At 35.7% G+C, this 24,456-nt stretch overlaps 1 protein-coding gene across 2 annotated transcripts; it reads left to right on the top strand.

The window, feature by feature from the left end:
• The first annotated feature begins 136 nt into the window (after window positions 1-136).
• Window positions 137-6,340, top strand: LOC132307124 (ATP-dependent zinc metalloprotease FTSH 10, mitochondrial-like). Of its 2 annotated transcripts, none has more exons than XM_059804793.1 (8): window positions 137-444; window positions 562-802; window positions 898-969; window positions 1,766-1,899; window positions 3,085-3,567; window positions 3,703-4,470; window positions 5,106-5,333; window positions 5,481-6,340. In XM_059804793.1, the coding sequence occupies exons 1-8, from the start codon at window positions 394-396 to the stop codon at window positions 5,958-5,960; spliced, it is 2,457 nt and encodes an 818-aa protein (XP_059660776.1). In that variant the 5' UTR covers window positions 137-393; the 3' UTR covers window positions 5,961-6,340. The 2 variants fall into 2 exon arrangements, with proteins under 2 accessions (XP_059660776.1, XP_059660775.1); XM_059804792.1 differs by having other exon boundaries at window positions 138-444; window positions 1,760-1,899.
• Window positions 6,341-24,456: the final 18,116 nt, after the last annotated feature.

Genomic DNA, 24,456 nt, shown 5'->3' with positions numbered 1-24,456 from the left:
TAATTTACAATTAGCCCAACCCCAACTCACCCTCCTTTGACCGCCTACGCGGACATTTTTATACCCCAAAAAGTAACATAATTACGATAAAGAAAATAGAAATTGAAAAAGACAGATTTAAAAACAAATACTATCCAATAAGCCCCCAAAACTACCATATTCGTCGTAATCTTCATTGCTCTTCAGCTTCGCATGTTTTCTTCATTCGCTGAGTCGTCGTAGCCCCAAATCAGTTCCAATCCAACTGAAAAAACCCTAACTTTGTTTCAAACTGTATTATATATTCTCTGTATCACAGATATTGTATTTCGTTCGATTAGTTCTTCAAAGTCTGAAACAGTAAGCCGAAGATTGCTTCACATTCATCATTTTCTGATTCAGATCGGTCAAACAATGATATTTTCGAAGATTGGGCGTTCGTTGTCCCGATCGTCTCGTGCAAGAGTAATATATTTATATATATATGTGTGTGTGTTTATATTTATATGTATACATTTACGTGTTTTCTAGGGTTTTGTAATTGTTTCTTATGAACTTCTATTTTTGTGATTTTTGTGGCAGAATGTGTTAACTGGTGGTATTGGGAGATCGGCGTTTTTGAACGAAGCAATTCTTGGAGCTCCGTATGTAAATAATTATCTCAATCGATTCGATGGAAAGTTGGAAAGTTTTAGGGGATATTTAGCTTCGATAGGAGCGAACAGAGACTTTGCTTCCAAGTCCCGTGTATCTGACTTGAATTATATTCTTGCTAACCCTAGAATATATAGGTTTTTCTCTAGTGAAGCTCCGAAGAAGAAGAGTAAGGGTTCCCTGTTGGTTCAGAATCTGTCTACTCTTTTGGATGTTGTTTTGCACACTCCATTTTTAACACACATTTTTGTCTTCACCATGCAGATTATGAGAATTTCTATCCAAAGGTTAAGAAGGAAATTCCGAAAGACAATGGCCAGAAATCTGAGTCAAAAGGTGAATTAGTCGCAATTTTTGTTTGCATTTATATTTCTTTTGTCTACATTGCTGGTGGGTGCATCTGGATGTCTTGGAAAATCAGAGATGAAATTAAGCTTTTGAGTCTCTTGTTTATGTTATATTGGTTTCCAAAAGGTGAAAAACTCACCTCCACTAATCAATTTAATGGATTATAAAGAAAATTTTGCTCAATTGGATTATACTTTATTTAATTTAGGAACACGTGGCTGTTGGAATTTTCATTTTTGCTTTTCATTTTCATTTTGTTTTTCTTGGGGGAGAGGGCTTTGATTTCATTAATGTGAAACTGACTGGGTGTTCTAAAGTTTGTGTAGAAGAGATTTTATTAAGGTTTTCACATTTCAGTTCCCTTCATATGAACATGTGCATTAAACAACAGAAGTGGCAAAGTGAACCTAACCTTATTCTCATACTCCACAAGCAGCCATTAATTATCGACGAAGAACTAGAGTAATGGACACATGACTGACGAGAGCACACCTAATATACAATGGTTGTTAGGACTAGTAAGGAAATTGAATCGAAAAAAATAAGTTTTATGTTGGATTTAGTTATTAAAAAATGATGTTTTTGGTTTCTTAATGAGGTGTTAATATTGAGAACTTGCGAAAACTTGTACTGGCCCTATTGTGTTATGTATGAAAAGAAAATTTAAAAATTGATTTTGATTCTTAATTGCAATTAGAAATTTGTGCTTAATATATGCTTAATTTATGCCGAGTACAACTTGAAAATATTCCCAATTCTAATTAACTTGTTTTTCTAGGTTCAGAAGATGCAAAAACAGATGACCATGGGAATTTCCAGGAAACTTTCATGAAGCTATTTCAAAATTTAATCACTCCTATATTAGTTATTGGGTTGTTTCTCTCCACATTTTCTTTTGGTACTCGTGAACAGCATCAGGTAAGCATATCTCTGGGTATTAAGGATTGGTTTAGTTGCATAAGTGGGGCTTTCCTAATCAGAATTACTTTTTCGGCTGATTTGAAATGTGTATTTTTATCGATCTGAGAATTTAAGTACGATATAATATTGAATCTCATGTTCTAGGTTCTTTTACACAATTAGCTTGATGTATGGCTGTGAGATTCCTCTTCTTGTTTTTGAGATGAAGTTATTAGAATATCAATTTATTCTTTTGCCTCATAAAAAGTTACCCGATAAACATTGTTTAATTCATAGGAACACTAACGAATAGATAAAATTATGGCTGTCAATTAGTGCGTTCTTCTCTATTTTCTTTTTAAACTTTGTGCAGAGTATGTTTGAACTAGATTGGTTTGTTGATGGTTAGTATATAATGGATGATGTCTTATTTTACTGTAATAATATTTGAACTGTAATTTATATTCTTTGGTGATTTTGGCCTTAATATGTTGATATTACCTTAAATCTCGTTTGGAAATGATTTCTACCATTTTTGGAATTAAGGTTAATATATAATTATTCAAAAATAGTAAATTGGGGGCATTGTGAAAAATAGTAAAGTGACTTTTTAAAAGGGACATTTATCTTTTGACATCCAAAAAGGGAAGTTTTATATGAAATGAGGGAGTACTGAATAAAGGATAGGACATATTGTTTGATGCAATCGTAAAAGCTCAGACTGACATGGATGAGGACTTGGGTTCGTTTTACAATAGTCAATTTGTGTAAGAATAATGCCAAAAGTTAGGTCTGTCTCTAGTTGTTCCCTCAGCATTCCACGTTGGCGGGACCATCAAAGAATAATAGTCTATATTGAGTAAGGTGCCTTTTGTTGATATATAACAAGATATAAACTTTCGCCTAATTGATTTCTGGACTTGGTAAAGCCTTGGAAGTTGATACAAGGCAGCTACCTACATGTCATGCGGACTGAAGCTCTAAAGGAGATGACATCAGTGCTGGTTCATATGCTCAATATCCCCGTTTCTAATATTTGATTTCTGGATAAATCTCTGTGGTGGATTGATTTCATTTATCATTCACCTCTTTCCCCCATTTCTTGTTTTTTTCCAATTTAAACGTTATCGGGTTTTATTTATTTATTTTTTGTCTTATGTTTTCTGATTTTGGCTTTATACTTAATATGTATTTCTTTTGCAGATTAGTTTCCAAGAGTTCAAGAACAAGCTTCTTGAACCAGGTTTAGTGGATCATATTGTTGTTTCTAATAAATCAGTTGCAAAAGTATATGTAAGAAACTCACCGCGCAAACAAACAAGCGATGATGATGTTATTCAAGGACCTGGTAATGCTAATCCTGCAAAAGGGAACACTAGCCAATATAAGTACTCTTTCAATATCGGAAGTGTTGAATCTTTTGAGGAGAAGCTGGAGGAAGCCCAGGAAGCATTAGGGATAGATCCTCATGATTATGTTCCTGTTACATATGTTTCTGAAATGGTTTGGTACCAAGAACTGATGCGGTTTGCACCGACACTCTTGCTTTTGGGATCCCTTTTATACATGGGCCGTAGAATGCAAGGTGGACTAGGCGTTGGAGGTACTGGTGGAAAGGGTGGCCGTGGAATATTCAACATAGGAAAAGCTCATATTACAAAGGTGGATAAGAATGCGAAGAACAAGGTTAGCCGTCCTACTTCTGATCAATTTTGGTTGTCCTTGTGAAAAATATTGAAGCTATTCTTTAAACACTTTAATGTTGCTGAAGAACTTTACTCAAAACATTCTTCCCCAATTTTTTTTTTTTGGTTTCTCCAGGTCTTTTTCAAAGATGTTGCTGGCTGTGATGAAGCAAAGCAGGAAATCATGGAGTTTGTGCACTTCCTTAAGAACCCCAAAAAATATGAGGACTTGGGGGCAAAAATTCCAAAAGGCGCTCTTTTGGTAGGTCCTCCAGGCACAGGTAAAACTCTCCTGGCAAAAGCAACTGCAGGGGAATCTGGTGTGCCTTTTCTTTCCATATCCGGTTCAGATTTCATGGAGATGTTTGTTGGTGTTGGACCGTCTAGGGTGAGAAACTTGTTTCAAGAAGCAAGGCAGTGTGCACCTAGTATAATATTTATTGATGAGATTGATGCGATTGGTCGAGCAAGGGGACGGGGTGGTTTCTCAGGTTCCAATGATGAACGGGAAAGTACTCTAAACCAGTTGCTTGTAGAGATGGATGGATTTGGAACCACTGCTGGAGTAGTTGTTCTTGCTGGCACTAATAGGCCTGATATTTTAGACAAAGCTCTGTTGCGGCCTGGTCGATTTGATAGACAAATTTCCATTGATAAACCTGATATCAAAGGCCGTGAGCAGATATTTCAGGTCTATTTGAAGAAGATCAAACTTGATAATGAGCCCTCATATTTCTCTCAGAGACTAGCAGCCCTCACTCCAGGATTTGCTGGAGCAGATATTGCTAATGTTTGTAATGAAGCTGCTTTAATAGCTGCAAGGAAAGAGGAAAAACAAGTCACACTGGATCATTTTGAGGCAGCTATAGATAGGATCATTGGTGGTCTAGAGAAAAAGAACAAGGTAAGTCCTTCCCTGGTGATTTGTTGCATGTCATGTTCTGCTTTTTCTCACTCTATATGCTGCTGTTCTTCTTATGGCCGTCTTCATATGCCTATAACTTTATTGGTATTAATTGCATGATCATTAGAAGCGCAGCCTTCTATCTCTGCAATAGAATGCTTGGTTTCTCTTCCTCCATGTCAGACACTTGACCACTCACATTAATAGATTGCTTCATTTGGGTCCTTCAGAATGTGACATACCACCACCACTACCATCACCTCCATCAATGGTCCTCACATTTTGATAGAAGTTCTCCTGACATAAACTAGCTATATGTTTCTTCTTGCTGGTCTTTTCTTTTTGGCACCCTGAAAATATGTTATCTCAACATTTTTTATATGACATCTGTCTCGTTTGATTACCTGTAATAGCTTTACAAAAAAAATTACAGATAACCTTTCTCCTATACACTCCGACTGTCATGTCATGGTCCTGCCCAATGTCTTGTTTTGATTTGACAGCATTCTAAGAAATATTTTGAAGTATAATCACAAAGCATTAGTTATAGAGAGTGGGACATATGTTACTTCCTCCTTTCTTTTCATTTTCAAGTTACTTATAGAAATTACCTAATATTCCTGTTTGTCAAATAGGTTATCAGTAAACTTGAACGCCGAACCGTAGCGTACCATGAATCAGGTCATGCTGTTGCTGGCTGGTTTTTGGAACATGCAGAACCGTTGTTGAAAGTGACTATTGTTCCTCGTGGTACGGCAGCACTTGGGTTTGCCCAGTATGTCCCTAACGAGAACCTTCTCATGACCAAGGAGCAACTTTTCGATATGACATGTATGACACTTGGTGGTCGAGCAGCTGAACAGGTAACTACATTGTTTCACCAGCCTTCTCTTCTTTCTTTTATTTTTTTTGTTAAGTAGATGAAAATGAAAGGGGAAAAAAAACAACACTACATTCATTCACACCTATTGCTTATGATGGTGATTGGGATTTTCTTGGGGTATATGTAGGTTTTGATTGGAAAAATTTCAACTGGCGCCCAAAATGACTTGGAGAAAGTTACAAAAATGACATATGCCCAAGTTGCTGTCTATGGTTTTAGTGAGAAAGTGGGGCTCCTCTCTTTCCCTCAAAGGGATGATTCATTTGAGATGACCAAGCCATATAGCAGCAAGACTGGCGCAATAATCGATACTGAGGTGCGAGAATGGGTGGCCAAGGCATATGAACACACAGTCAAACTGATAGAGGAACACAAAGAGCAAGTGGCACAGATTGCCGAGTTGTTGCTTGAAAAGGAAGTACTTCACCAAGATGACTTGCTCCGAGTTCTGGGTGAACGGCCATTCAAACCAAGTGAAATGACAAATTATGACAGATTTAAGCTAGGGTTCCAGGAACACGATGAGAAGAGTGGACCGATCGTGGAGGGTGACAGTACAGAAAATGACGGGTCATCGCCTCTTGACCCGGAGGTTGTCCCAACTTAATAAGTTGAGGATACTGATTGTATATGAAATGAAAGGAATCCTCTTTCCTCTCCCTTGCATTAATTTATAAAATTGGCATTCTCTGAATATGGAAGATATATATATATTGTGTTATGTTTATCCCAAAGTTTTCCTACTGACGGCTGATACACCCACCAAGCGTGAGTAATGGAATCGGAGCTGTACCGTTATACTGTTAACACAATTAAAACAATGGCAATAAGGCCATGGGACGTCTTGTACTGCAGGCGTTGAAGTTCATCAAGGTGTAAAATAATTGTAAGAGAAGAAAGGAGGGGCTTTGTAAATTGATCCTGACTTGAATTTTGAAATCTTCTTTGATTTTTTTATATTTAATCGTATTTATTTTTTTGGAGACATTGTTGGTTTATTTGTTGATACTGGCTTGCTTCATGCTTCCTACATTTGATTTAAGATTTCAGTTATTTGCTTCAAATTGTCTTTAATGCAAGCAAGTGAGATTTGCTGTTTGTAGGTGTCCACAAGTTGGATATGAATATGTAGAAACGTACAACACATTAAATAAGAGCCAATGAATAATATTGAATATTTAGAAATTTTTCTTCCTTGTCTAAATAGCTTCCGGTTCCTTTGATTTTTGGTATTATAGTAGGTTTTTATGGAAGATGTAATTTTGTGTTCAAAACAGGTGTATCAAGTTCTAATTTTCGTTTTAATTTAAGTCTCGATATCGGATGCGAAACAAGTGCACGGATACTTGAACTACATTTAGATGAGAGATATTGATTGAGGATACTTTGCACATGTATAGATCGAGTTGGACAAAATTGCATTTTAGTTTTCAATAGGTCAAGATCAATGTGTTCACAAACAACAAAGTCGAATCGATTCCACTTCAGAATTCAGAGATAAATTCGGAGTTCAGTTGGAGAAAATGAGCCCAAGGATTGTTGACCTTTTATCTCTCTTGCATCTTGGATTGTTGACCTTTTGGGTGCTTGCTGATTGATTTTTTTTTTTAGCAATAAAAGGGTATTTAACTTTCTTAAAGTGAATAAAGGGGTGACATACTTCTATATTTAAAATTTGAAAATAAAATTGACCCAAAAAAATAAAATTTTGTCACGTGTGGCACTAATTAAATTTAAATTATTAATCTGAATAATTACCCCTATTCAAATCTCATTACTATTGAGTTTGAGTTTACACTCATTGATAGTATTATTCAGAGTTGTCTAATAAAATTTATTAAATATTGCTAACAGCATAAATTCAAACATTTTGTTTACTAGTGCTTAAGAAAAGTGATTCTACATGTCTCAGAGTCACATAAATTCACATTATTTTTGATTCTACTTCAAGTTACTTCACCAACCTCAACATTACCAACTAGGATAATTTATTCAAAATTAATATGTGAATTCTTTTTCATTTGAGCTTGCAGTCTTATCCATTTGAACAAAAGCTCACTTGATCAAATAATGGATTGAGAGCGCGAGCTCATTGGATAATTTGCTAATTTTTTGACTTGGTGAAACGATTCTATAGATCTGCCACTGAGTTGAGAAATGGCATCAGTTGGGAGATTATTTCCTATGTCACCAACAAATAAAGTAGAGGATATAGACAAAGCTCCCCTAGGAGAAAACAAAAGAGAGCGAGAGAGTAGTGATTTAGGGATCAAATTCGGCAGTTACTGAATTCAATTACCAAATGAACAAAATTTTTAGCTATATTGTGTGAATAACTTGGTGAACCAAAGTGGGAGGAGTTTTCTGATGTTTAAGTCATTATTTTGAGCTACAATTCAGAACTCTGATTTGAAAGAGAGAAACTCACTGATGCAACAGAGCAGCATTAATGTAAATTTTCTGGTGCATAAAACTGGAGCAGAGACACAACATTGAAGAGAGACATTCACAGGAGTTCTTCAAGGCTGAGACACATTCATTTTGACAAGTTAGGACTGCAGAAACCAGGTTCTATCTTGTACTCTTGCTGCAGCAGAATTCTACATCTCAGACCTTAGTACTTGTGTAACTTGTGTAGAAATTGCTACTGATCTGAGCTTAAATTGTTAAAGCATGCTGTGAATTCCTTGTTTATCTTTTGAGCATGTTTAATATGTTCGTTTGAGGCCACATAAATTGAGGACTGAACAGAGAAACAATTATTTCTGCACATGGTCTTTGTTCATCACTTGGCAGCTAGGGTTTTGAGGGTTTTAAAGCTGAGATAAGGTCTAAGAGTACCGTCATTGTTATATCATGCTTAATTCACTGTAATCATCATCTAAGCATGTGTATTATGTCATTTCAAGACGGAGAGGACAAGGTTCAAGTCTGAACAGTCACGAAATTCCATATTTGCCCTTCAAACCAGTGATATTTCAGTTTTGCAGTAAAAACCCTGTTGTGTGCTCTTGATCACTGCTTCTGAGCTAACAATTATTCTACCTTGCTTATTCCTCTTGGATGCACATCTGTGCAAGGTTAATTGGTTGATATAGAGCACCATGTATCATTGGCTGCACTAAACTGTGGCTGCTAATTACGTACTTACTTGTATTCAAGGCTGTTTGTTCTTGTATTGCTAATAATACCTGAGACAAAGTCAAGAATGATTTATGCAGAAATCTAAGCTGACATTGTCATAAATTACTGAGTTTGTTCTTGTATTGCTATGCATTGTGAAGTATATCAGTAGAGCAAGTGTAATATGTTATTTTAAGTTTGTGGAGATCAAGATTGACCCTGTTTTGAAGCTGCATTAAAGTTTGTTATCTCTAACCTCAACAATTAGGGTGTGTTGCAATTTGTGAGGCTGTTGTACTCTTTCACTTGTATACCATGCTGTCCTTCTTGTGTTCATCATCTAAGCAGGTATATATTTGTGAGCAAAGCCTATAGGAGTTAATGTAAGATCTGTTGTGAAGCTGCATTGAAGAAAAGTATACCAAACCTAAATATTTAGGGTTTGCTGCAGAATTCAAGCCTTGTGTGCATCTGTGTTGTAATTGTCGAATCTGGATGGGAAAGTGATTGGGTATAAATGGGTGGGTATGCAGAACTACCCAACAACTTGAGTTTTTGGGTAAATGAGCAAGCACCCACCCGTTACACAAGATGTGATGCATAATGGATTGCCCGTAATTATGAAGACGGTGTAGATTACCAGAGGGCTAAATGGATGGGTGACATATGTTTGCACTGTCTCAAATTGATAAGACCCATTTTCCGATTGAATATGAGCCAATGCATAATATTGGCTCTTGGCATAAGTAGCTTTTTCGACCAAATTTCAGGACCTTGAAAGCACCTTTTCTGTTCTACAAGAAGCTTGTTGAATATTTAGAAATTTTTGTTCATCGTCTAAATAGATTCTGATTCCTTTGATTTTTGGTATTTAGTAGGTTTTTATGAGATATGTAATTTTGTGTTGACAAATTTCGTGTTCAAAACAAGTCCATCGAGTTATAATTTTTGTTTTAATTTAAGTCTCGATGTTGGATGCGGAACAAGTGCACGGATACCTGAAATTCATTTAAACAAGGGATGTGGATTGAGGATACTTTGCACATGTATAGAGACAAGATTGCATTTTAGTTTTCTATAGTTCAAGATCAATGTTTTTACAAACAACCAAGTCGAATCGGTTACACTTCAGAATTCAGAGATAAATTCAGAGTTCAGTCGAAGAAAATGAGCCTAAGGATTGTTGACCTTTTATCTCTCTTGCATTTTGGATTGTTGACCTTTTGGGTGCTTGCTGATTGATGCTTTTTGCAATAAAAGGGTATTTAACTTTCTTAAAGTGATTAAAGGGTGACATATTTTTATATTTAAACTTTGAAACTAAAATTGACCAAAAAAATAAAATTGTGTGGCACTAATTAAATTTAAATTATTAATCTGAATAATTACACCTGTGTTTGAGTTTACACTCATTGATAGTATCATTCAGAGTTGTCTTCTAAAATTTATTCAATATTGCTAACAGCATAAATTCAAATATTTTGTTTACTAGTACTTAAGAAAAGTGATTCTACATGCCTCAGAATCACATAAATTCACATTACTTGTGGGCTTTGCGGGCATAAGTAACTTCTTTGACCAAATTTCAGAACTTTTGAAAGCGCATTTTCTGTTCTACAAGAAGCATGTTGAATATTTAGAAATTTTTGTTCATCGTATAAATAGATTCCGATTCCTTTGATTTTTGGTATTGAGTAGGTTTTTATGAGATATATAATTTTGTGTTGGCAAATTTCGTGTTCAAAACAAGTCCATCGAGTTATAATTTTTGTTTTAATTTAAGTCTCGATGTCATATGCGGAACAAGTGCACGGATACCTGAACTTCATTTAGACAACGGATGTTGATTGAGGATACTTTGCACATGTTTAGATCGAGTTAGACAAGATTGCATTTTAGTTTCAATAGTTCAAGCTCAATATTTTTACAAACAGCCAAGTCGAATCCGTTAAATTTTAGAATTCAAAGATAAATTCAGAACAGTCGGAGAAAATGAGCCTAAGGATTGTTGACCTTTTATGATTTACCTCTCTTGCATTTTGGATTGTTGACCTTTTCAGTGCTTGCCGATTGATGCTTTTTGCAAAAAAGGGTATTTAGCCGTCTTAAAGTGAATAAAGGGGTGGCATACTTTTATGTTTGAACTTTGAAACTAAAATTGACCATAAAGATAAAATTTTGGCACGTGTGGCACAAATTAAATTTAAATTATTAATCTGAATAATTACCCCTATTCAAAACCCATTACTATTGAGTTTGAGTTTACACTCATTGATAGTATCTTTCAGAGTTGTCTTATAAAATTTATTCAATATTGCTAACAGCATAAATTCAAACATTTTGGTTACTAGTACTGAAGAAAAGTGATTCTACATGCCTCAGAGTCACATAAATTCACATTACTTGTGATTCAACTTCAAGTTACTGCACCAAACTCAGCATTACCAACTAGGATAATTTTTCCAAGATTAATATGTGAATTCTTTTATTCTCACTTGAGCTTGCAGTCTTGTCCATTTGAACAACAGCTCACTTGATCAAATAATGGACTGAGAGAGCGAGCTCATGGGATAATTTGCTATTTTTCTAACTTGGTGAAATGATTCTATAGATCTGCCAATGAGTTGAGAAATGGCATCAGTTGGGAGATTATTCCCTTTGTCACCAACAAATAAAGAGAGAGTAGTGATTTAGGGATCAAATTCGACAGTTACCGAATTCAATTTGTGAGCTGCAAGCACCAAATGAACAAAATTTTTAGCAGCATTGTGTGAATAACTCGGTGAACCAAAATGGGAGGAGTTTTCTGATCTTTAAGTCATTATTTTGAGCTATAACTTTCATCAGAACTCTGATTTGAAAGAGAGAAACTCACTGATGCAATAGAGCAGCATTAAAGTAAATTTTTTGGTGTATAAAACTGGAGCAGAGACACAACATTGAAGAGAGACATTCACAGGAGTTCTTCAAGGCTGAGACACATTCATTTTGACAAGTTAGGACTGCAGAAACCAGGTTCTATCTTATACTCTTGCTGCAGCAGAATTCTACATCTCAGACCTTAGTACTTGTGTAATTTGTGTAGAAATTGCTATTGATCTGAGCTTAAATTGTTATAGCATGCTGTGAATTCCTTGTTTATCTTTTGAGCATGTTTACTGTGTTGATTTGAGGCCACATAAATTGATGATGAACAGAGAAACAATTATTTCTGCACATGGTCTTTGTTCATCACTTGGCAGCTAGGGTTTTGAGGGTTTTAAAGCTGAGATAAGGTCTAAGAGTACTGTCATTGTTATATCATGTTTAATTCACTGTGATCATCATCTAAGCATGTGTATTATGTCATTTCAAGACTGAGAGAGCAAGGTTCAAGTCTGAACAGTCATGAAATTCCATATTTGCAGTAAAAACCCTGTTGTGTGCTCTTGGTCACTGCTTCTGAGTAACAACTATTCTACCTTGCTTATTCCTCTTGGATGTACATCTGTGCAAGGTTACTTGATTGATGTATCATTGGCTGTACTAAACTGTGGCTGCTAATGACATACTTACTTGTATTCAAGGCTGTTGGTGCTGTTTGCAGAAAACCAGTCAGGTTGTGTGTTCTAGTGTTCTTACCTTGCTATATTACTTGATTGTGGTTTGAGCAAGTCTATTATAATATATGGGAGCTACATATCCTGTTGAAAGGGGTGAGCAGTAAGCTTTATTGCTTATCACACCTGAGACTAAGTCAAGAATGATTTATGCAGAAATCTAAGCTGATATTGTCATAAATTGCTGAGTTTGTTCTTGTATTGCTATGCATTGTGAAGTATATCATTAGAGCAAGTGTAATATGTTATTTGAAGTTTGTGGAGATCAAGATTGACCCTGTTCTGAAGCTGCAGTAAAGTTTGTTATCTCTAACCTCAACAATTAGGGGGTGTGGCAATTTGTGAGGCTGTTATACTCTTTCACTTGTATACCTTGATGTCCTTATTGTGTTCACATCTAAACAGGTATATATTTGTGAGCAAAGCCTATGGGAGTTAATGTAAGATCTGTTGTGAAGCTGCATTGAAGAAAAGTATACCAAACCTAAATATTTAGGGTTTGCTGCAGAATTCAAGCCTTGTGTGTGTGTGTGTTGTAATTGTAAATCTCTTGCTGTAATCATTGAGTATCTTCTGGTGCAAGTGTAACTGATCAATAGAAGGCTGCAAAGGTCTGAGGAGAAGCTGCATTGTGAATCGACTATCCTAACCTCAGTTCTTGTACAAGTAGCCATTGATTGCTGTTGTTTTGAATCTCAGAGCTGTGTATCCATTCCTATATTATATCAAGAAATGCAACACAGCCAAAGAGATGTGGGACTCAATTGAAGATGCTTAATTGTGAGAGAAGCAATGTGATCTAAGAACACAGGCCAGATAAAGTTGTTCCAAGAGCAGGTTGAAGGCAGTAGAATGAAGGACAAAAAGGTTGTGGACATCACGGTTTGGGGATCATCTTCTAAGGAGGACTCTGTCAGCCGTCAACCAGACTTTTGTGGTCTTACCAGGATCAACACAACTCCTTTAAGATCAGGAATAGTTCACTGACTCACAACTAAGGCTTATCCAAAAATACACATGCATATATATATAAAAACACAAACAACATATATATATATATATATATATATATATATATATATATATACATACATATACAGACACAAACAAATGTAATTGGACTTTTTATTGAAAATTTTGAATTGACCTTGAGCTAGAATTACATGGAATAGAATGTTACAAGTGAATACATATTTAAAATCTGTACATACAAGGCTCATGGCCAATCAACAACATAAGCAGTATATATAAAATTTCTCTATGGTAGCTATTTTCGTTTAAAACCTATTCAATGATCTCTCCCTCTTCTATATCAATCACCTCCTCTTCGTCCTCATACAAATCATCATCTGTCTTGAGAAACAAACCAAACTCCTCAAGTGGTTTAGTTGATCCAAAAACCCTTAAATTTTCGAAGTATTTGCCAATGTACAGATTGTCCTCAAAGTGGACAGTGTTCTCCATCTGGAAATGAGGAGGGGAAAGAAGAGTTAATTTAATTTTAAGAAAGAAAAAAAATTGAAAAAAAATTTAAGAAAAGAACAAACCTTCTGCAGAGAAATTCTGGCAGCTTCTCTATTCCTCTCCAGCAGGATTTTCCATGCTTGTGCAATATTTTGTGAAGCAGCTTTATCAGCTATGATTTGGGCTTCAATTGTGCCCGGTTTCGGTTTTGGTTTCGGTTTGGTTTTAATCCGATCAGCCTGAAGGAATGGAATACACATTTAATACGTAATATATTTTGAAAGCTGAAATTTGAAGGAATGGAATACTTGTAAGAAAAACTGATGTTCATACCTGATTTAGCAATAGCTCCTTTTCTGCTTTCAAGATAGTTTCAGCAAATCGTTTCTTGAGGGCGGCAGCACGCATGGATTGAATCCCGGACACCATTGTGTTGTTCATTGATTGGAATCAAAGACAAAAGGTTTGGGCAGAGGAATGGTTGTGACAGAGGGAAGTGAAGAGAGAAAGAAAAAGGGAAATTGAAGGATTTCAGGTATTCACCAACAAAGCTTTGGGCAGAGGAACGGGGACGAACCAAGTGACAAAGACTATGGAAGAGAAATCACCAGGTTTGAGTACCTTAGAACAGGACAGAACAAGAAATCAATCTTGGAAGAACCAAGCCCCGTTACTGGAGAAAGGAAAAATCACCATTGTCCAGTGTAATGGAACAGGTCGATGTGTGGTGTATGAGAGGAAAGGCTTGACTTCTATGTATGGTGTATGAGATGAATGCGCAGAGGAATTGAAACTTTGGGCGACAATCCAAAAAGGAAAGTTTAGGTTTAAGAGAGAGAGAGAGAGAGCGCTTCCTAAATGCGATGCGAGGGATCTCACCGCCTTCTCTTTCTTGATTTCCAAACAAGTAATGGTAATCCCAGTTCTTTGGGGATAGGCGGCGCTATGCTATATATTTAATTCTTGCTTCACATTCAATAAAGATTACTTGGGAAGGAGGTGTTGGTTCTGATGGCAGTTTTACACATACCTCCCCTACAATTGTCCGGATTTTCTTGTTTGGATGTAAGACTTGTAATGAAGACGACGATCTTAAACCATAAATATTTACGCATTTCTTTGTTTTTAAAACGATAAATTACACATACCTCCTCTAGAGTTCAATAATTACGTATTTCTCTACTTTTTAAACTATAAATTACACATACCTCCCCTAGGGATGGAGTTTATTGCAGTTGTTTTAGCAACAAAATATACCGTATAGTAGTATGGGTAAATTTAGAAATAAATAAAAATATATTTTAAATCATAAAAGGACATTTTTATTTTTTTTCTTCTTTTTTACCAAATATATATCAAATTCAAGATTAATCAATTGTAAAAGGAGATACCAAATCGTGAAATGTTGTTTCAAAAAATTAATATTTTCTATCAGCTGTTTAGTTATATATTTCACCATATTTGGTGGTTCCCGTGGGAAAGAATTTTAAAGGTTCTTGTCCCACATTATATATATTTTTAGAAATTTTGTCCAAGGTGAATTGCGAGCTCAGGCGAAAAATGTACATATTCATGAATATACAACACCACCCAATAACTTAAAGAAACTATTCTTTCATATATTAATCTTATGGCTCTCAATGAATGTATCTATATTGTATTATTTTACTAATATTTCAATATGGGCCAATATGACTGTAATGCAATGGTTAAATGCTGTCAAGCCAACTGGAATGAAAAAAAGAAGCACGGAGACGGGTTAGATTTGATTGTTACCAACTTACTATTACAAAAGGGGGAGAAAATATCGTACTTCAGAAATCAAAAAACCAAATCAGAAGATGATGAAACTGATTTTTTTTTTGTTGGAAACTAATGCTGCAAAAATTGAAATATTCAAACTTATTGCACCAGGCTTTCTCATTGCGAAGTTTGAAGAAATGTCAGTCTTACCTTTATATGCCGAGTTGCGCCAAAGCCCACCCTTAACCTTACTATTATTACTATTATTCTAGAAGCAAAAACTCACATTCAGAAAATATAAACCAAATCACAACACAACTTCTTATAATCAGAATTACTACTTCTCTTTTGTATGTACATAGAAAATTGCTTCACCCTCTTAGCCCCCAAAAAGAGGGGGAAAAAAATTGAAAGTCGAAACAGAGGAGACATTTTCCCTTGCTCTGAATCGGCTAGCATAGAATCTACATTTTGCTACAACTACTGTTTTGTAATCCCATCTGTATGTGTAACCATCAAAATAGTTCAATCATTCAACTTTACACTTTGAAAAACTAAACTTTGGATCAAAGAATTATGCATCCAAAAAAACTACTCAACTAGGCAAATCTTGTTTTGCCATTCTCATTTCTCTTTAATAATGTAAACGGGAATCTCTCTCCAACCAATTGTGCCATCAGCCTGGATGGAGAAGGCATAGGTCTCGCCATCACGCACCACTTCATGCCCACCGCCAGGACAAAAATTTGGAGATGGAAATTGGCCACGCTACTGGTCCACCCACTCTCCAAACACAATCAGTCTCTCCCATCAGAACACACACCTCGTTCCCAAGTTTCACCATTTTTGCCCCTTGATGCCGGAATCGCAACCTGTCAACTTCTTCTTTGTTTGGAAAGTCACTGACAATCGTCCACGTACCATTCTCCAAAGCTTCATTACTCTTTTCAACCCGCAGCCAGAGTTTTACGTCAGTATTACCAGATTCATAAACGTCGATGTCACTGCAAACCCATCGGCCTCCTCTGGCACAAATGAGTCTATAGACAGCCATGTATTTGAGAGAGGATCGTAGATTTCAGCTGAGTGCTTAGGAGTTGCGCCACCAAAAACGTAAAATTTGCCCTTGTGAGCAATACCTGTTGCAAATGCCCTTGCTTTTTGCATGGATGGCAATGCTTTCCATTCCCCTGTACCGAGGTTAAACCGCTCTGCCGAGTTGAGATAAGCAGAAGGTTCAGCATCTGTTGGTCATAAATCACTACCTGACAACTTTGGATCAAGAAATCACTACCTTTTTGTGAGCTGCAAGCACCAAATGAACAAAAGTTTTAGCTGCATTGTGTGAATAACTCGGTGAACCTAAATGGGAGGAGTTTTCTGATCTTTAAGTCATTATTTTAAGCTATAACTTTCATCAGAACTCTGATTTGAAAGAGAGAAACTCACTGATGCAATAGAGCAGCATTAATGTAAATTTTCTGGTGTATAAAACTAGAGCAGAGACACAACATTGAAGAGAGACATTCACAGGAGTTCTTCAAGGCTGAGACACATTCATTTTGACAAGTTAGGACTGCAGAAACCAGGTTCTATCTTATACTCTTGCTGCAGCAGAATTCTACGTCTCAGACCTTAGTACTTGTGTAATTTGTGTAGAAATTGCTACTGATCTGAGCTTAAATTGTTATATCATGCTGTGAATTCCTTGTTTATCTTTTGAGCATGTTTACCGTGTTGATTTGAGACCACATAAATTGAGGACTGAACAGAGAAACAATTATTTCTGCACATGGTCTTTGTTCATCACTTGGCAGCTAGGGTTTTGAGGGTTTTAAAGCTGAGATAAGGTCTAAGAGTACCGTCATTGTTATATCATGCTTAATTCACTGTAATCATCATCTAAGCATGTGTATTATGTCATTTCAAGACTGAGAGAACAAGGTTCAAGTCTAAACAGTCATGAAATTCCATATTTGCCCTTCAAACCAGTAATATTTCATTTTCGCAGTAAAAACCCTGTTGCGTGCTCGTGATCATTGCTTCTGAGCTAACAACTATCCTACCTTGGTTATTCCTCTTGGATGTACATCTGTGCAAGGTTAATTGGTTGATATAGAGCTCCATGTATCATTGGCTGCACTAAATTGTGGCTGCTAATGACATACTTACTTATATTCAAGGCTGTTGGTTCTTTTATGCAGAAATCGAAGTTGATATTGTCATAAATTGCTGAGTTTGTTCTTGTATTGCTATGCATTGTGAAGTATATCATTAGAGCAAGTGTAATATGTTATTTGAAGTTTGTGGAGATCAAGATTGACCCTGTTCTAAGCTGCAGTAAAGTTTGTTATCTCTAACCTCAACAATTAGGGCGTGTGGGAATTTGTGAGGCTGTTATACTCTTTCACTTGTATACCTTGCTGTCCTCCTTGTGTTCATCATCTAAGCAGGTTTATATTTGTGAGCAAAGCCTATGGGGGTTAATGTAAGATCTGTTGTGAAGCTGCATTGAAGAAAAGTATACCAAACCTAAATATTTAGGGTTTGCTGCAGAATTCAAACCTTGTGTGTATGCGTTGTAATTGAAAATCTCTTGCTGTAATCATTGAGTATCTTCTGGTGCAAGTGTAACTGATCAATAGAAGGCTGCAAAGACAACTCACAGGTCTGAGGAGAAGCTGCATTGTGAATTGACAATCCTAACCTCAGTTCTTGTACAAGTAGCCATGGATTGCTGTTGTTTTGCATCTCTAAGCTGTGTATCCATTCCTATATTATATCAAGAAATGCAACACAGCCCAGGAGATATGGCACTCAATTGAAGATGCTTAATTGCGAGAGAAGCAATGTGATTAAAGAACACAGACCAGATACAGTTGTTCCAAGAGCAGGTTGAAGGCAGTAGAATGAAGGACAAAAAGGTTGTGGACATGCTCCAAAAAACCAGTGCACTAAGTATGTTCATCATCTTGAGAAATCTCTCATACATGCTCCAAGAAACTGGCTGCAAACATTTCTTGTCTCAATCATTTAAAAGATTGTTCACAGAAAAGCAATTCACAGGGAGCTTCGATCTCATTGATACTTATTCACTCTTCAATCAATCAACCGGCAAAATCTTGAAATTGCCATGTTTAGTTGAGGAATAAAGAGTTGATAGACGTCGGGTGAAAACCAATGAGTCACATTGCGACATTAATAGTCTACTTCAAAGCAACCACATCTCAGAAACAATTCAATCCAAACTTTTACTTCAGAGGATAAGAGCAGTTTGGTGTGCAAAAGACCGGTTCATTTGAAGTTCAAAGGTTTTGGATGTCACTCTCTGTATTCTACAGGTTCCTTGACTGATAGCTTTAAGACCAAAAATATACACATGCATATATATAAAAACACAAACAACATATATATATATATGTATGTGTGTGTGTGTGTGTGTGTGTGTGTACATATACAGACACAAATAAATGTAATTGGACTTTTTTATTGAAAATTTTGAATTGACCTTGAGCTACAATTACATGGAGTAGAATGTTACAAGTGAATACATGTTTAAATGAAGTAAAAACTGTACATACAAGGCACATGGCCAATCAACAACATAAGCAGTATATATAAAACTTCTCTAGGAAAGAGCTGGTGGAAAAACTCTCTTGTGGTAGCTATTTTCGTTTGAAATCCATTCAATGATCTCTCCCTCTTCTATATCAATCACCTCCTCCTCGTCCTCGTACAAATCATCATCTTTCTTAAGAAACAAACCAAACTCCTCAAGTGGTTTAGTTGATCCAAAAACCCTTAAATTTTCGAAGTATTTGCCAATGTACAGATTGTCCTCAAAGTGGACAGTGTTCTCCATCTGGAAATGAGGAGGGGAAAGAAGAGTTAATTTAATTTTAAGCAAGAAAAAAAATTGAAAAAAAATTTAAGAAAAGAACAAACCTTCTGCAGAGAAATTCTGGCAGCTTCTCTATTCCTCTCCAGCAGGATTTTCCATGCTTGTGCAATATTTTGTGAAGCAGCTTTATCAGCTATGATTTGGGCTTCAATTGTGCCCGGTTTCGGTTTTGGTTTCGGTTTGGTTTTAATCCGATCAGCCTGAAGGAATGGAATACACATTTAATACGTAATATATTTTGAAAGCTGAAATTTGAAGGAATGGAATACTTGTAAGAAAAACTGATGTTCATACCTGATTTAGCAATAGCTCCTTTTCTGCTTTCAAGATAGTTTCAGCAAATCGCTTCTTGAGGGCGGCAGCACGCATGGATTGAATCCCGGACACCATTGTGTTGTTCATTGACTGGAATCAAAGACAAAAGGTTTGGGCAGAGGAATGGTTGTGACAGAGGGAAGTGAAGAGAGAAAGAAAAAGGGAAATTGAAGGATTTCAGGTATTCACCAACAAAGCTTTGGGCAGAGGAACGGGGACGAACCAAGTGAGAAAGACTATGGAAGAGAAATCACCAGGTTTGAGTACCTTAGAACAGGACAGAACAAGAAATCAATCTTGGAAGAACCAAGCCTCGTTACTGGAAAAACGAAAAATCACCATTGTCCAGTGTAATGGAACAGGCCGATGTGTGGTGTATGAGAGGAAAGGCTTGGCTTCTATGTATGGTGTATGAGATGAATGCGCAGAGGAATTGAAACTTTGGGCGATAATCCAAAAAGGAAAGTTTAGGTTTAAGAGAGAGCGCTTCCTAAATGCGATGCGAGGGATCTCACCGCCTTCTCTTTCTTGATTTCCCAATCAATGAAGAATGGCGCAATGCTATATATTCAAAACCAATTCTTGCTTCACATTCAAGCAAATGACCGCCTAAAACCATAAATTACACATACCTCCCCTACAATTGTCCAGTGTAATGGATTTTTTTGTTTGGATGTAAGAGTTGTAGTGAAGACAGACGATCTTAAACCATAAATAATTACGATTTTCTTTGCTTTTTAAACAATAAATTACACATACCCCCTAGAGACCAATAATTACGTATTTCTCTACTTTGTAAACAATAAATTACACATACCTCCCCTAGGGATAGTGTTTATTATGGGAAATATGAAGAGAGAATATGTGTGTGTGTGTGTGTGTGTGTGTGTGTGTGAAAATTTAAGGAGTAGGTATTAAGTCATAGGAAACCTAAAACAGTCCACTCAAACAGAGATAATACAGTGATATGGGAAATATATAGAGAGAATTTTAATTTTAATTTTTTTTTATTTTGAAAGGTGAGAGAAAATTCTTAAAATTAGGTTGAATATAGTTAATGTGCACTGTGCACATAACACCCCTTAATTTAAAAGACATATTTGTCATATGAAACAAATTTGAATATTAACACATATTGGAAGATCATCCATCTTAAGATTTTGATTGAAAAATAGCAATTGATTTGAATCGATTTCACTTCCGCGATTTCTTGGAACCAGCCCTTTTCTTAAACCCAAAAGAAGAAAGAAAAAAGTTTTAATTAAGCAACTATTTTTAATAAGCAAATAAAATGCAATTATTCACTCAATTATATATATATTTCCCCATATCCTTTTACGGAGTACCTTTTTTTTTAGTTTTTGGCTATCACTCTCTCCAATCTATATACACTTTACATAAATAAAGTAATGAGAAAGAATTTGAGGTTCTTGTCTAGATGAATTGGGCTGATAGAGTACATATGCATGGGTATGCAACACCACAATAACTTAATTTTTTGAATTAGTGACCAGCCACCGACCATAGATTACGTTAATCCAATGTACAAAATTTCCACAATTCACAATCTACCGTTATCATGAAACTACATTACCATGCCCCCCTCAATAACCATCCTATCATTTCAGAAGCAAAAACTCACATGAGAAGTTATAAAACAAATCACTGCAAAACTTCATATACCCAATCAGAATTACAGTTTATTATCAACTTTACAATTTAAAAATTAAAAATTTGGTCCGGAAATATTGGCCACTCCGCTGGTGCATCCACTCTCCAAACACAAGTACCCTCTCCCATCAGAACCAACACCTCCTTCCCAAGTCGCACCATTGTTGCCCGATGACGCCTAAATTGCAACCTCTCAACTTCAGTGTTCAGAAAGAAACAGACCATTTTCCAGTTACCAATCACGAAATCTTCATTATTTTCTCCAACCCTCAGCCACAGTTTTGTGCCTAGTCGATCTGACCAGGTCAGTATTACCAAATTCCCAAGCATTGATGTCACTGCAAACCCTTCAGCCTCCTCTGGCAAAAATGAGTTTAGAGGCAGCCATGTATTTGAGAGAGGATTGTAGATTTTAGCCGAGTCCTTAGCAGTTGCACCACTAAAAACGTAAAATTTGCCCGTGAGCAAGACCTATTGCAAATGGCTTTTGCTTTTTGCATGGATGGCAATGCTTGCCATTCCCTTGTTTTGAGGTTGAGCCGCTCTGCTAAGTTGAGATAAGCTGAAGGCTCAGCATCTGTTGGTCATAACATAATGTCAAAAGCAATTTCAATGACCACAAGAAGTGATCTAATTCTCGATAGCAAAAATCTACAATAGAAATTTAACATGCTGCTTCGACGTATAATATTAAACAAACATTTAGTTACCAATATCACGAGCAGTCGTAAGAGGCTGGTATCAGGGAGGGAGCTACGTGGCCAGGGTGGGAGAATAGTCCAGGTTGAGGAGAAGATATTTATATAATTAAAAGGTAACACCTTCCAAAAAAAAAAAAAAAAGGGTTAACTTCAAGTGAGGTTCACTAATGCAACTGTTAGGATTGAGGGAATTTGCCCAAAACCTTCAAGGACCTTGTGCAAGTGCTACAACAAACAAATGGAGAATGAAAAAGAATGAACAAACAACCACCAAGAGCAAATGAACCAAGAACCAGATAGAGCTAAATCTAGTATCGAGACTTGAAAATTACATTATTAGTGAATTTAACAATTCATTGAAATTAATAATTCATGACATAATGCAATTTTTCTCTCATAACCCACTCAAGAGTTCTGAATCTGTTGTTACTTGTTACATGGTAACCTTCACTTACATGATCAACACGCAATGGTGCTGCTCAACATTTCATTTCTCCAGAATTGTTCTTTTGTATCGAGAGAGGAAATTTTCTTTTTTGGAAGAATGCACTCCCCTAAGACCCCTTTTGTCACCTAGAAAGATTACATGGTTCAAAATAGTATAATTTACATGATTTTTTGATTAGTGGTCAAGTTGTTTTAGATTTTTGTAGGTTGTCTATTTCATGATTTGGTTCTTATTTGTCATTTTTTTTTTTTTTGACTTTTTTATAAGTGGTTTACTACTACTAAAAGATTTTATAATTGTTTTTTTGGGTATAAATAATTTTAAAACGTGACTTTTTGAATTGTCTTTTTCATTAATTACAGTCTGGTTTCTCTCTTCAAAATCTACTACTGTTAGTCCTATGGTTTGATAAATCCTTCTTATTGAAAACTTTTGCTTTGTTACGATCAGTATCTTCAATATATATATATATATATATATATATATATATATAAACAATGCTTTTGACTAGGATAATTGCTTTGTTCCGTTAAATGGTCAGTCCCATTGGCTTTGACTGTTTAACGTGAAATTCAATTTATTTGATTGATGAATTTGAGTCCTGTTATCAGTAATCACCAATTAATTTTAGGATTAAGCGAAAATAAATCTCCTTAAAATATAAAATTTGTGCAAAAATAGTCTTTATTTTTTAAAAATATGCATTTCAGTCTATAAAATTCAAAATAGATACAAATAAGCCTCCCTAATCACTTTTTAATCAAAATTAAATATAAAAACTCTAATTTACCGTTTTCTCTTTCTATTCTTCCCCTTTCTCCCTAATAAGATAAAATTAGTCCCAGTGATGTGGCCCAATATAACATTAACATGTGTCCTAGGGTCAAACCCGTTTGAAACGGGTTACTCGTATTACAACCCTAATGAATTTCTCTCTTGCCCTGAACTTTCTCTCCTCTCTCTCTCATCTCCATCTCCGCTTACCTCAAGAACAGATGATCTCAAATTTTTAGCAAAAATCAAAATCAAAATAATAGCCCCAAATAAATAATTTAAAATTAAAATTTCGTTTATAAAAATCCATTAATTTTTTCCCCCTTTCAGAGCATATACATATAATACACACACACACACAGAAATACACATACACATATGCATGTCTGGGTTTCTGTTATCAATAGGCATTGTCATCTTGTTGACATTTTTTGTGGTCCTGTTTTGTGTTTGGCCGTAATTTTTTTTGTTTTTTTCATCTTCGTCTTCCATCTTGGGTATGTGAGATTTTGGGGTTGGAGTCTTATAGAGCAGTTCCTTGATCGTCTGAGGCAGTGGTGGTCTGCTTGGTTTTTTAGATCTCGCTGCCGGTGGCTGTGTACAGAGCCAAGGAAGAGAGATGGAGAGAGGGTGGGAATTGCGGCGGCGACGGTGGTGCAGGATGGAAGCCGCGGCTATTAGGGTTTGGGATGGTGGTTGTGTGCAGTGGAGATTTGCTGGGATTTCTTTTCTGATGTGGGTAATACTCGATTAACCCATTTTGCAATGGGTCTATTGTATTATTTTTATTTTTAATATTATAAAATATTTAGGACACATGTCTAGTTTTTGTTAAGCCAGATTATTGCTACTTACAGTAAAATGACTCAATTAGCCCTTAAATTAATAGTCATAAGAGTATTTTTAAGGATATATTTGTCACAAAAATGTTAGTTTTGTGGGTGAGTTTGAGAAATGTCTAAAATGGTAATTTTACATTGCTTGATTTTTTTAATATTTTATTTTATTAACAAGGAAGTATTATAATTTTTTATGTGAGCAGTTAAATATTTGTACCAAACTGAAAGTATAAGTTTATACAACATATGAACTGTTAAGGATTATTTCGATAGTGGAGGGAATTTTTGCACCTATCCTTAATATTAACTAAATTAATAGAGGCAGCCATGTATTTTTGAACTTTTTGTTTTTTCAAAATTTCCTGGCAAACAAACTCGACTTTGGTACTTTTATGAAATTTCTTTACCTATAGAGAAATCATTGACTAAAAATATCATTATGGTAAAAAGTAAAAATCATATTTTTATATGACAGAATAAACTGCCTTAAAAAAAACACGCGATTTAAATATTAGAGATCTATCT

The sequence above is a fragment of the Cornus florida genome, unplaced genomic scaffold, assembly GCF_030987335.1.
Source record: "Cornus florida cultivar Cherokee Brave unplaced genomic scaffold, ASM3098733v1 CherokeeBrave_3.0.0_Hap2_Chr05, whole genome shotgun sequence".
Taxonomy (NCBI): domain Eukaryota; kingdom Viridiplantae; phylum Streptophyta; class Magnoliopsida; order Cornales; family Cornaceae; genus Cornus; species Cornus florida.
The sequence above is the reverse complement of the archived record's forward strand: the minus strand, read 5'-3'. Positions and strand labels throughout refer to the sequence as shown.

What these genes read in the sequence shown, in the direction of transcription:
- LOC132307124 (XM_059804792.1), top strand. Translation starts at nt 394, where the DNA reads ATGATATTTTCGAAGATTGGGCGTTCGTTGTCCCGATCGTCTCGTGCA. An exon ending in CCCGATCGTCTCGTGCAAGA is followed by an intron (nt 445 to 561) that starts GTAATATATTTA and finishes TTTTTGTGGCAG; the next exon opens with AATGTGTTAACTGGTGGTAT. An exon ending in GTGGTCGAGCAGCTGAACAG is followed by an intron (nt 5,334 to 5,480) that starts GTAACTACATTG and finishes GGGTATATGTAG; the next exon opens with GTTTTGATTGGAAAAATTTC.